General features: G+C 40.9%; 1 protein-coding gene across 1 annotated transcript in view; it reads right to left on the reverse strand.

The window, feature by feature from the left end:
* Positions 1 to 14,552, reverse strand: part of LOC147031702 (pre-mRNA-processing factor 40 homolog B-like) — a 141,222-nt gene that overhangs the window by 84,312 nt on the left and 42,358 nt on the right. Inside the window, exons 5-13 of the mRNA XM_085852098.1 lie at positions 10,325 to 10,355; positions 10,182 to 10,204; positions 10,010 to 10,087; positions 9,728 to 9,838; positions 6,037 to 6,157; positions 5,870 to 5,897; positions 3,735 to 4,217; positions 1,501 to 1,606; positions 78 to 142 (exon numbers count right to left, since the gene is read on the reverse strand). Coding sequence (XP_085708224.1) covers positions 78 to 142; positions 1,501 to 1,606; positions 3,735 to 4,217; positions 5,870 to 5,897; positions 6,037 to 6,157; positions 9,728 to 9,838; positions 10,010 to 10,087; positions 10,182 to 10,204; positions 10,325 to 10,355 — 1,046 coding nt within the window. The remainder of the gene's footprint in view (positions 1 to 77; positions 143 to 1,500; positions 1,607 to 3,734; positions 4,218 to 5,869; positions 5,898 to 6,036; positions 6,158 to 9,727; positions 9,839 to 10,009; positions 10,088 to 10,181; positions 10,205 to 10,324; positions 10,356 to 14,552) is intronic.

The following is a 14,552-nucleotide window of genomic DNA, read 5'->3' on the forward strand; positions in this document are numbered from 1 at the left end:
TCTGTCTCAAAAAAAAATTTCTCCATTTTCAAAAGAAAACAGAAATGTCAGATGTTCTTTGTACTACGTCGGCCTACCTATAACGTGGATCATTGATTATCATCTTCATTGCTTGCTCCCATGATGAACTCGCTGGTACTCTCTGCAGGGGGTATGGCGTACAAAAGCGGGGGGGGGGGGGGGGAGGTGTGAATAAAGTTACAGTAAAGTCAAAATTTGGACATGAAACTACAATTAAAATAAAAGCTAAGAAAAAAAAAATGAAGTTTAAAAAACAACTAAATATCCATCGATGGTCACCTTATTGAAATATACGTTTGTAACCTAAAAACAAAGTTTAAAACTACAACGGCACTCTTTCATGTTCCAACGTCGACAAATATGCCCAACCCACATTATTACATCATTATACATACTTGTACCAAGTTTGATTGAAATCCCTCCAGCTGTTCTCAAGTTTCACATTTTACCTGACATTCCCTCTGACCTTTGACCCCTTGATGCCAAAATCTAATTAGTTCATTTTTGTGTAATAATATATACTTATACCAAGTTTGGTCAAAATACTAAATAAGGAATAAAATTTGGCAATTGTTGCATGACAAAAGCAAGAATGATTGTCAATATACTGTATCACTGCACTGGAACACAAGTTATGTTGTTCAACTACCATCAGCAAAGCTACAAACAAGTTCAATGCAAGTAATCATTCGAAAAGTGGGGTTGAACCAGGAAGCTTCCAAGTTTGACACATGGGGAAACAACGGCGCATCTTATTCAAATGGAGTTCATTGAATGTTTCTAGGATTCATAGCATCACAGCAAAAGGTGAATATCTGAAGTCACCGCAGCACTTGACATTTCTGTACTAACCCTCTCCATTTGTGAACAGTTAGGACACACATTTAAAGAAATATGAAGTGCAGGGTCAACATGCTGAAAATGACCCAATAAGGAGGTATTTCACTCCTAACCGACTTGTTAACGATGGTTTTCGCTGGTAATTAAATGGATGGAGCAAACGTAATCTGATCTTAATAACTAATCAAAGTCAATGTCACTGCCATATCTGATGCACATAAATCACCTGGAAAGAGCAATCAAACGTTGTAGATCCTCACCAGGCCTGTTTCGTGTGGTTTCATAGTATGTATTTTTGAGACGTACTTGCATTCCAATTGTACCATACATACTTTATAGAGGTACTCAGTTGAAAAAAGATGAAGTGCAAAAATCGTGGTCTACGTTGGCACAACATGTGCAAGACAACAAACAAACAAACAAACAAATGGACCCAAATGCAGTACCTTCTCCTTTGGCAAGAGTAATTAAGCAATACGCTAAAACAGTGATGCTTTATGGTCGCTGAACAATGATTTCCGAGCAAAAGTAAAGGCGACTTCGGATGACAGGAGTAAACAGGCCAAGTGAATAAGGTCAGGTCAACAATGAAAAACTGGGCAAGAATGACATTCTGCGTCAGAACTTGTACGAGCTTACTTTATCCTTGAGGAGGTCCTTGAATGCTTGTCTGGCCTCTTCTTTTGTGTTCCATGTGTAAACCTTCTTCTCTTTTTTCTTCTTGCCATCTTCAGATTTGGGGGTACTGTGACAGAGTGAAAGGGAGGAAATTAAGGATGCTTCTGCTGTCACCAAAGTTCTCACCACAATTATGCACTTCTTCTTCTGCTTATGGAACGGCCACCATTATACCACCTTCCTTGTCGGGGGGGGGGGGGGTTAGCCGGGGGAAGCTCGGCCCGAGTCTTCAGGAACTAGCTGGTCAGGCCTGATGTTTGACTAGTTGGGGCAGGAATTTAGAATTTGGCCATGGTGCTGGCGATAGCTCGTCTACTCTTCGCGAAGGACACCATGGGATCTTTAACATCCATTAACAAATGTATGCAGATGGGACACCCGTTTCTCATCCGTATGGGGGACGGCACACATATTGATGAATCACCCTGCCTGTGAAATAGAGATGACAGTTTATGGCTGGGTCGGGAATCAAACCCAGGCTAGACAACTAAGGGGCGAGTGTGCAAACCTTTAGGCCATCCTATCAGACCACTTTAATTATTCACCATTCAATGATTATAAAGTAAAATCAGAATTTTAAAATTTGCTGCAAACGGGAGTGAACTATCAAAAACTGAGCATGCAAAAGGCTAAATTTTACACTCACATTTAAATTACATTTGTCTTGAACAAACCACCATGCGATTTAAGAGACTCGTAAAATAGGCAAGATAATTCTTACCAACTCTGATCAAGCTTGCTCCCGTCAATAAAATGTTTACACAAATAAAAATTCTTGTCGGTGATATTTTTGAACTGTAGAGTTTTAATTGTAAAGGAATCATGACTTGCTCCCCACAAATAATGTTTCATTCCGCAAAATGGCAGGGGAAAAAAAACAAAAACAACAATAAAAGAAATAAACAAATAAACAAGAAAAGAGCAATCAGATATTGCAAACCCTTGCCAGGACTTCTTTTGATTGGCGTTCTTTCGGTTTTTCGGGTAAATCCAATATGACTGCCAAACCATGTGACCAATGACATAATATGTGAAAACCTTTTGATACTCGTGGACAGGCGGTCATACGTATACACTTTCGCCTCGATCTGTTCAGACACTTCAGAAAGGAAGATTTTTGAAGTTTTTATTTTTTTTTAAACAATATAGCTGCCGAATCCCGTGACCAATGACGGCATGAATTTTTTTTTTTCCTGTGAACCATTTTATCCCGAGATGACCCTCAAAATTTTTCATACCAATTGGATATGGCGTTCGACAAATGCAATTATGACGGACGTCATAACAAGGGCACCTATGACTTCATTAAAAAAAATTAACTTATTCCACATGAGGAGTACTTGCTATGTGTCAAGTTTCAATTTTTTTTCCTTGGTGTGGTTTCAGAGATACAGAGGTCCAAAGTTTTTCCGTTTTTCCAATATGGCTGCCACAGCACGTGACCTATGACGTCATTATTATTAAAATATTCTACATGAGTCATCGCACCAATGGTGAAAATTTTGTCTCAATCCGCCAAGCGGTTGCGGAGAAAAAAACATGAAAGTTCTGCGCGGACAAAGACAGACAGACAGACAAACAAACGGGCCCAAATGCAATACCCTCTCCGAATCCTTTGGTGAGGGATATAAAAATATACCGTCAGAGATGGGGAATCCCCCGCCATTGAAAAATAATTGAAATCAGATAAGCGGTTTTCCATTAATTACAAAAAACATTTTTTTCAAGATGGCCGCCCCAGTTGGCCATCTTGGATCCGGCCACACCCAAAATCAATAGGGTTCTTCCTTTTCAGGTGGTACATGTGTGACCCAAATTTCAAATCGATATGGCGAACAGTTTATGAGTTATTGCACTCACAGCTATAAATGTTGACGCCCAGCCGGACGGACGGACGACCCGGGAGACAATATCCCCCTTCCGCCACGCGGCGGGGGATAAAAAAAAAGACAAACAAATAATTAAATACAGCCTTAAGAATTCAGAAAACATGCACAAAACTAGAACGATCAATCGAAGATTGCATTCCCTCGCAGACTTGTTTTGTGTGGTTTCATTGTCCATACACCATTGTTTTATTGATGCAGAATGCCTACATTAGAACATGCTGTGGTCAGACAGACAAACAGACCCAAATGCAATACTCCTTTGGCGAATGTAAAAAAAAAAAAAAAACAGAAAATGGCAGCACAAACCTTTGGACAACTGGCTCCACAACAGGCTCCCCTGCTGGCAGCTGCTCGGGTTTCTGAAGGGTAGTAACTGGGACCGCTGCTACTCCTACCGGAGGGGGCACGATGGCAGGCAATGGTTCGCCAGGACCAGGAGATGCCTCAGGCATCACAGAGCTTGGTGCTGGCGATTCCTCATTCTCGGAGGGCGATGTGGTGCTCATGGTCCCCGGTGTGTTTGTGGCTGAGGCAAGAGCAGGACCGGCTGCGACTGCTGCAGGAGTGGCTGCCAAAGGAGCCATTGTACTCGGTGGAGTGCCTGTGATGGGCACAGCAGATGCAGTCGTGGAAGTAATGGTGGCAGCAGCAGTGGCGACGGTGGTGGTGGCAGCAGCAGCTGTGGCAGCAGCAGCTGTTGCAGCAGCAGCAGCGGCGGCAGCAGCAGCGGCAGCAGCAGCAACAGCAGCAGCATTTGGATCCAGGGCATTTTGTACTTCATTTTGTCCTCTAGTCAAACAACATGGAAAGTTATTTCAGGTCACTATTTTTCTTCTTCTTTTGAAAAAAAATAAAATAAAGTATATATATACAGAAGTTTCAACAAAAGTGGATATTTAAAAACATTGCTTCAAACTAGGGATTTTATTTTATTTTAAATAATACATCATCGATTTGCAACAAAAAGGACCCAGTGGACATTAATAAAAAAGGCTTTTTTGCATGTCAGGAGTGGGGCAGAGGTGCTCTTTTTAACATTTTAAACCTGCAAAACCAATACACACGGTGGAAATAGAATCAACATTACAAACGTTATTGCAATGATCAAATGACTGTGTGGTTAGAACAGTTATTTTTTAGGTTATGGATAGTTCTCAAGCAGAACTCACTCCCAAAATTCACTCAAATGGTGATTGGTAATGAGGGAGGGAGGGGGAGGGGACAAGCTCCAGTGCCAAACTGTGGTGAGAATGATTGCATTGAGCAGTGTCCCGTGCTTGCGTTTTTCATCGTCATTCTGATACTGGAGGAGGAGATTGGGACCATATTCTGTGCAGAGCGTTGGTGCTGCTTTAGCAGTCTCCTTGGCTATTGGGCACAATCCTGGACGGGTCGTCACTCCAGGCACAATCCTGGATGGGTCGCCACTCCGGGCACAGTATACCAGCATGCTGGCACTCATTTTGCCGACCTCGGAAGGATGACAGGCCGAGTTAACCGCACCTAGTATTAATTCAACAGCTGAGCGGGGATTTGAACTCAAGACCCTAGGATCCAAAGCCTGCCACCCTAACCATTAAGCCAACGTCAGACATATTGATACTGGCATTGCACACGTGTACTCAAAGGTCAAGCGAGATCACCGCTGCTCTCCAAATACATTTGTCTATCCATAAATTGAACTTGAGTTGTATAGAATTACACTCTGTACACTCAGTATTAAGCAGAAAAAGGTGCCAAGCGGAAAAGAGAGAAAAGGGATTGACATTGGAAGCTAACCCTAATTAACAGGCCATCAATTTTGAGCTCTGGGCCTCATTAACCACGATGCAGAGGTAGTCCAGTTTCTACGCCAAGTAGCTGATGGCAGTGACTTCTTCGAACATAATCAGCAAATCCATAGAACTAAGAATAAAAATAATAATAGCAAAGTCAATTCCAATCGGTTACATGTTTTCATTAACAAAATTATAATTATCTGCTGTTGCCCCCTCTTTGTTATCTCAGTTTCCACCATGTTCATTTTCAGCACATGCTTCTAAGTGGGAAACACGCAACTGCAGGTGCAGGTTCATAAGACGGAAGACAAATATCCTCAAAAAATTAATCCACAAATATTACTGTGTGTTTGTTTTAAAGAAAACTAGACTACCTCTCAAAAAGCAAATGTTCAGGTCCAATTTTAAACACCCTTGCACATAAAAACTAATTCAATCAGTCACAACAACAACAACAACAAAAGAAGCGTAAAAAGCAATGACCATCAAAGCAAAAATTAATCTCAATCATCAAGTATAAAAGTTCAAAGTGCATCAAAGGAAGAAAAGGGACAATAATCGGATCTGACAAAGGATAATCTGTCCACACAAAAAAGGCCAGAGCAATCAATGGGTGAACAAAAGAGATCCAAAAAATATATATTGAAATGCACTCGTACTTACTCCGATTCTTCGTTCGCTTTAATCCGAGCTGTAAATACAAATCAACATGCAATCAGGAAAGTGGCCAAAAATAATTATAATCATCATTAGAAAGCATGAAATATGAACAAAGCAACGATTCAGCAACATACAACCTTGTGGACAATCATCACAAGTCCACCCAATACCTTCAAGGTCCTCCAGCTCCTTGGGTTTGATCCAGCGAGACTCCTTTGTCTGGGAGTTATAATAGTATGGTTTGCCACTATCAGACTTGTATTCTTTCCAAGGACAGGATGACACCAACAACTGTGACATAAAACAGAGACAAAGGATAGGTGCTTCATGCAAATTTCAGGATGACATAAGGATGGTGCCCCTCCCTGAGATGCCATTATCCATCCAAAAAGATTTCATTCATGGATCATTGTTAACATTTTTGTATCCCACTGATAGGCCGGATCTGGATTCAGACCTGAACCTAAATGCAAGCGGCTTGTTTTCATCACCTAACCAACTCCTTCATCTCGTTTTGTCATAACTTGCCCACAACTTTATGAAATATCATGCTATATATCGTTTTTGACACTATCCCTCATGCTGAAGAATCACTTTAGATTTTGGTGAACATCCGGATACTAGAATTTTTACTCAGTTCGGCCTTGTTACACCCACCCAACCTGCCCACCAAATTTCATCCGAATCCGTCCACAACTTTTTGAGATATCCTGTACACAAACAGAGACAAACAAACAAACAGGGTCAAAAGATAACCTCCATCCACCTTCGGTCGGAGGTCACTCGAGAGTTCATAGAACACCTTACTCGACGCAGTGTTCAAATATATAATTCAATTGAACTAAAGTCATGATTTTAAAGGTCAATATATACAATATACACTTCAATACAATCCTCTTAAAGAAGTCCTTTCATTCAAGCTTCTGGTTCTCACTAGCTGCCACGATCTTTCCTGGGAAAGCCACAATTCCAAGCTGGCCTCCAAAGCAAGTCGCCGACTGGGCATCCTCCGTCACGTAAAGATATTCCTTGGCACACCTGAACTCCTGACCACACACAAATCATCCTGATCATCCACAGCCTGATGGAGTACTGCTCTGCCCTCTGGGCTGGGACTCCCGCCTCTCACCTTTCTCGGCTTCACGCTGTGGAAACCAAGGCATTTAGGATAATTGGTATCTCCCGCGATGAGGCTGTCCTTGGGTCTCTCACTCTCTCACCACAGGCAGGTTTTTCTGTCTTCTACAGTCTCCTCTCCGACCTGACCCCACCTGCTCTGTATGCGATATGCCCCACCCCCTCCTGCTTTGTATGTGATTTCCCCCCACCCCTCATATTTCCGCAGGGAGCTCAAGGTCCACCAACAACTCCCTTCTGGTAAAACTACCAAAATCACGAATCAATGCTCACCTCCACGCTTCCATTCCTCTTTTTTCCCAACTTTGGAACAAACTCCCACACTTTCTTCAATCCCATTCCTCCCTCCACGTCTTCAAAACAGCTGTTCACCACCATGTTATATCTTCCCCATCAAAATCCACGATCTTTTCAACCCCCATTAATCCACCCCAAACAAACCCATCTTCAAATTGCCTGCTTTCCTTCCTGAACGTCCCTGTCGTGCAAGGACCTGAAGTGTCCATCTTGTTTAACCTATGTACCCCACCCCATCCCTCTCCCTTCCGCAGATCTCCTATCTCTATTCCTAACTGTTTTTCCTTCCCTCTCCCACCAGTCTCCTGCTGCCCTTGTTGTACATATGCATGGCTCACAAAGTGGGTATGCTGTGGTATGTTTGTGGGAAATTCCACATAAAACTATTATGAGGTACTTAGACAAACCATCAATGGTCAGAAATGAAAGTGGACATCTTGGGGAACGCGTAGAAACCGGCAATATCATACTCGCCATTTCCCTGTTTTATTAAAGATGAATTAAACAACAGAATATGGGTATTGTAACCTTAGAAATGTTACAGTTTGATTGGTAATTTTTTTTATTTTACTGTACATTTCTTATGTGACAGTTATTTTCAGTGTGGTGACTTAGAATGTGAATTTCGGTGTCTCTTTTGTGTTTCGATGATGTTCTGTCTCACTATTCGGGTTTTCTGGCATCTACCCTATCTGATGAAATAATGGATTCGTACATAACGCTTTGTGTCCACTGCATCGAGAAAAATAAGGAGTCCAGTGTTGATAATGTTTCTTATGATTTTTATTCCAAATCTCCCTTAATTTCTTGGAAATATGAGACACTAACAGCAGAAAAATATAGATCAAAATTGTGATCAGAAAAATAAAATTCGGACCGCAAGTAATCCCGTCTTGATTTTCGTGTCAGTCCCGTTATGTACGCATCATCATCTCTCGTCGGACGCAAATAACGCTAGCATTAGAAAATCTTGCAGTCTTGCAAACTTCCCGGATTGATGGATATAATAGGCACTTCCAAGTATGTCAGCACATTTCCATTCGCTGTCGAGAGCAGCGTTTGTATTCGTGTCCGTGTCTTTGCGAGAGCCGTAACGTACGAATCCAGCGTGAGGACGCTGAGCCGAACGAGGTGACTCGCATTTGTCTGATAATTCTTTATTTTAACCAACGCTATAATTTTTTTGGTGCTTCGTGAGGATCCAAGAGGTAAGAATTATGTTTTTCTTTTCATGTTTAAAGTGATTATTTTCAAAAGTTTGAAAGAAATAGATTCAATTTTAACGTTATTTTTCGCTACCAAGTGTGGCATTCTTTGCTCCTGAACTCGTCTTTGTTTTCATTGTAATTTATAAGATCAGACTCTCTAGAAATGTGTTGTTTTTTCTTTTTCCTGTCAAATATTGAGCCTGTTTAAAAAGGCAGAGTAAAAATTATCTGTTTCTTATCCCAAAATATAATATTTACGTTGTTTTTTCATCCGATTCCGTACATAACGCTGATGCCAAGCTCGAAATTCGAACGTGTATTTACAGTGTTGTATATATTCAGTGGTAACTTTAAAACCGGGCGTGCTGCAGGTCTAAAAAATTAGATTTAGCTCTTTGAATACATGCAGATTAACATAATGGGTTGCATTTCATGTTTCCCGAAACTTCTGTTTTTTTTGCCCTTTGTGCAACAGTATGTGTACCCACTTTGTGAGCCATGCACACATTCTGTGTGTTAGCTCTCATACGAGCCTTGACCTTGTATTAAAAAAAAAAGAAAATGCAGAAGGTTAGCACCATTGATGCAGTCGTATATACCACCTTACTTAACATATCCAAGTACTGCTAAACTGAAGGGTTTTGAAAGTGGCAAAAAGGCAATTTGTGTCCTCCAGTGTTCAAGCATATCATTATATTGAAATAAAATTCTTAAAAGGTCGTATAAAAAAAAAAAAAAAGATTCCGGACATTTCCCGCTGTAGATACAGCGTTTTATACATAACCTTATTTAACATTTTACAATAGTTCTTCATACCCGTTTGTGTCCTTTATAACATCCTTAAAAACAACAAGTTTCCTGTTTGACATGAGTAAATAAATTATCTCGCTCCTCTCTGGGCACGGGTTATCGGGACCAATTCAGATTCGAAGTAGTGCTAAACTTCTGGTTTGTTTTCAGATAAAATGTTCAAAATATAACATTCAATTTAAATCAAGTTGTTCCTCCATCATAAACTGATATTTGTAGACAGACAGAAGTGAGCAAATTGCTTAATCCCACTTTTTGCTTCGCGTGCGCGGGATAATGATGAAAACTCAATCACCGAGCCGATGAAAATTTTCTGCCCTTGCTTCTTCCAAAAATAAAAAAAAAGTAAATCAACAAAAACAGGTTGAAAGAAAAACAAAATAATCAGGAAAACATTTTTTTTGGTTACCTCAGCATGTGTCTTCAACTCTGCAGGCTTTTCCCACGTCGATTGCTTTGTTTCACTGTTATAATAGTATGTGCGGCCATCGGGCGCCTTGTGTTCAGTCCACATAGATTTCTATCATACACATCCAAATTACATCTTACACACAGTACCCAGAACTTTAAGCAAATAAACATAATAAAAAGCCATGTTCATGAGTCCGAGAATGATTGCACAAAAGCAAGCAAACCATCACAGTGCATTGCTGTTGGAGGCAAAGATAATAAAACCAATTAATCAGTCTACCTTTTTTGGTGGGTCTTGTGCTGGAGAGCTGCCAGCCGAGCCTGAATGCTGCACACCCACGAGAGCAGGGTTCATAATCTGTGGAAAAACATGCACACAATATATTATTAGAGTGCACAAAAATTATAAAAAAGAGCCCTTCAAAAATTTCAGGTCAGAGAATTGTTCATACCTGTGGAGTTACTGTATTATGATCTGAGGAAAGCAAAAATAAATAAAAACAAGCACATGTGTTAATCAATCACATTTATCACCATGGTGAACTTGCAAATCCAAGCAGTTCTGAAAATAAATAAACAAGTGAAACATACTCACTTCCTGGGATATCGAGTACAGGTGTGGGACCCTGGAAAAATAAAGTAAACAAATCAGAGACCAAAACAGTGACAGCATACCGTTTGTTTAATGTATGAAAAGGAAACACTTAAGGTGGTAAAGATGATTTTGAGAAGAGAGAAAAATAGGGAAGGTTGAAAGGACAGATAAAAATAATAGAAAAAAAAAGATGGAAGGGTATAAAAATTAGTTTTGGATTGAAATCCAGAGAATGCCTGAGAAAGTACAATCACGGTCAAACCAATCATAGCCAGGGACTGCAGTGGTTTAAATGAAGGCCTACCAACTTATATTCAGCTAAACTTAGGGTTGGTACTAAAATACTACCAGGAAGCAGTACTGCTCACATTAAACAAGCTCATAAGGAATTAGAATGAAATAGTAAAACAGGAGAGAAACTACAAGGGTACTCGGGAGAGTGCATACCGACGCCAGGTTGATTAGTTTACGTTTTGTATCCCACAGATAGGCAGGATCTGGATTCGGACCTGAACTAAAATTTAATCAGCTCGTTCTTGTCACCACCACCAACTTTCATCCAAATCCATCCACAACGTTTTGAGATGTCATGCTTTGTATCTATTTTAGCCCGATCACTCAATGGTGACGAATCATTATTTTTTTAATTCTAGTATCCGAATCCAAACCGAATCTTCACCAAAATTTAATCAATTTATCCTTGTCACACACCCAACCCGTCCACCAAATTTCATCCAAATCCATCCACAACTTTTTGAGATATCCTGCACACAAACAGACAGACAGGAGTGAAAACAACCTGTCTGCCTTCGGTGGGTGGACATAATGAACACGAGGGAAGGAAGTGAGATCTTGTGACTTCAATATGAAAAGTATCAACATTGAATATACTAGTACGTGCCCGTACGTACGTGGCCGTACGTGAAAAAAAAAAACTTTCAAACCGCGTGCCAGAAACAACCACAGGCCGTTCCTTCGCTCTCGCGTGGCCGTACGTGCGTGGTCTTACTTGCAAACCAAAAAAAACAACTTTCAAACCACGTGCCAGAAACAACAACCACACAGGCCGTTCCTTCGCTCTTGCATGGCCGTACGTGCGTGGCCGTACTTGCAAACCAAAAAAAAAACTTTCAAACAACCACACAGGGCGTTCCTTCGCTCTCGTAAACAATGACTGGATTGGGGCATTGTGTTTATCTATAAATGCACATAAGAAATCGAGAAATTATTAGAATACAGTGTCATCACTATCCGGAAATCTGTACGTTGTAACCCATAATGGGGAACACGGCTGAGGATCTCTTCCCCAATGGCCATGCCTACGCAGCAACGTGTCCTATGATTGGTTGGTAAATAAATGGCCATAACTTGGGAAGCACTTGTCTGATTAATATCAAACCTTGAAAAGGCACATACTCAAGTCCCCAGAAATATACCTGGCAAGTTTCAAATAGATCGGACCAGTCGTTGTCGAGAAACAGCGGTCACACACACACACACACACACACACACACACACACACACACACACACACACACACACACACACACACACACACACACACACACACACACACACACACACACACACACACACACACACACACACACACACACACACACACAATTATCGATAGATTAAACTTCATTAATGGAAACTATAAGACTGCTATATACATTGACGACCATATTTTTTGGCGTACAAGTCAATAATTTCCCCCCGGATCGACTTACTATTGCTCAAGACAGTGCTGATAATGATTCAGGAGATCGTTTTAAACACTGTATATATTATATTCAGGAGATCGTCATGCATGGGCTCCAGTCCATAGGTAAGAGCAGCACTTCATTGAGCTACAGACCAAGTCCTTGTAGGCTGTGAGCACTTCTGATTTTTCAAGGAATAACTTGGAAAGACAGAGGATGCCCAGTCTGCAGCTGGCTTTGGAGACCAGCTTTGCTATTTGGTTGGCCCAAGAAAAGTCTTGACTGCTCATGAGGCTCTTTTTAGACTGTCAAACCTCTTAGACATGTTAGAGACTGAACCACTTTCAGCAGCAGACAATGGATTTTGAATATCCACAACTAGATCTTGAAAACAATGAAGATCTACAAACTGCATCCTGAACGTTTATGACAGTGATGATGAGAGACTCGAAGATTAACCTGACAAAGATTCACAAAACAATCTACAATGAGAGAAGTAATGTCACAAAAAACAGCATCTTTCAAGGAGATTCAATGTCATCGATTCTCTTTTATCTAGCTGTGGTACTTCTCAGCATAAACCTTTCAGAATATTGGCTGTAAATACGAGAGAAGCATGACATGCTCAAACAAGCGAATAAACCATATGGTCGATATGGAAGACCTCAAAATATGTTAGAAATAACCCAGTACTCCAAGGCCTGCTGGCAATCATCACATTGTTTGTTCAGCTGGGACATGTGCATAAAATTTCGGCTGGACAGGCACACCAAAGCTCAATTCCAAGGAAGGTTGACCTCAACTGAGAAATCGTAGTGAATGGAGAAACAGCCATCAGGGAGCTCAAACATTTGGGTGTTGAAGAATCTGGGGGCATACAGGCTGCAAAAATGGGGGGAGAAAGATCTGAAACAAGTGCAATACGTGCAGCTTTTTTTGAACACCAAATATAGGATTACTACCATAAATGGCCCACAGGTTTGGAATAATAAATTCAAGAGACGAGGTAAACTCACAACATGCCACAAACATCAAATATGTTGACAGACTAATTGAGGAAAGACGAGGGTGTAAAATGACTGATACGTCACCAGAAGTTGCCAACAAGATGTGAACTATGGGTGCTAGCATCCGCACTCCCGCACTATGGGTGGGAGTGCCAGTCTCCACCCATCTTCGGTGAGAAATTTAAAGTAGTGATACTTCTATAAAGTGATTATTTTTCTGGGACACACTGAACCCGTGAAAATTATTTTTGGGATACACTATAACCATATTTTGCCTTGATGGACACTAAGGTTTGAAGTTAATATGTATATATATATAAATATACACACATAACCTCCTGGCTGTAATGGTGAGCATCAGCCACGGATTGTGTCTCACCTAGTAAACCACATAATCCGCAAAGAACAAAACGTCCGTCTGCCACCCAGACGTCTATTCCCGCTAATGTGAACCAATCAACCAGAAGGCACGGGGTGAAATTGGCTGGGAAATAAAAATCAAAAATAGGTGGAACGTGAGAGCACTCCTCTGATCTCCATTTTCAGCACCAAAGCATCATCTCCAATTCAGAGGCCTCAGCCTGGTGACTGTCAGACAAATATTTATGGTCAACATTGGCTAAATAGCAAACGGAGCCAGCCACCTGCCCAGATTTCAGACGTATTTACTCTGATCAGGAAGGCATACCGTATAAATATCTCACCAATGATGACCAGATTTGTCGTTTATACATCAATTGTACCTCCTGGCTGCAATTAGTCACTGATGCTGATGTCACTAATGAAATCAAACCCGTCAAGTTGAGGATGAGGCACATGATAACGGAGAAACATGATCAGATTGGGAAGAAAAGCTGATACAGTTCCTGTGTACTGCCATACATCCATTCATTAATGAAACTGCATTGGTCCAATGGCTGAAGTCAAGATCAAGATGTAAACTGAAAAGTGCGTTCCAAGCATCTTGTGTGATATACAATTACTGGAAATAGAATTTTTTTTCTCTTTCAAGCAAACCACATATTCTGCGCAAGCCGTTTGATGGAAAAGCGCAGCATCACAAAGAGATATACAACGAAGGAAAATGGTTTCATCCTCAAAATGAAGCATGTGCAATGTTTCCAGTTTTTACTGGAAATAAGAATAATCATCATCATTACTATAATTACGGACTGGTGTTGTTTGTTTGTCATGCTACTCTTCCTACAGTTCTGGGCCAATTACATCCAGAGGATGAGCATAACCCCAATTAATGTATAGGGGTGTTTTTATCTTTGCCAGTGGTCTTGTGGGGTTTGGGGGGGGGGGGGGGAGGGATGACACACATTCTCTCTGTAAATGTGTATCGCCACCTCTAGGTGGGGGAAGGTATTACAAGTCTCTACTATTAAGAGTACAATATTCCTGTCCCTACATTTTCCAGTGCAGTGAGGTGTTTTGAATTATAAGAAGTAGGTATATTTTTGCTTCATGCATGTAGCCTGTGATATATTTTTTGCGTATACAGTTGCCAAC

Source organism: Eptatretus burgeri, chromosome 2 (assembly GCF_056783735.1).
Source record: "Eptatretus burgeri isolate ZD-2024b chromosome 2, Ebu_testis_v1, whole genome shotgun sequence".
Classification (NCBI taxonomy): Eukaryota; Metazoa; Chordata; class Myxini; order Myxiniformes; family Myxinidae; genus Eptatretus; species Eptatretus burgeri.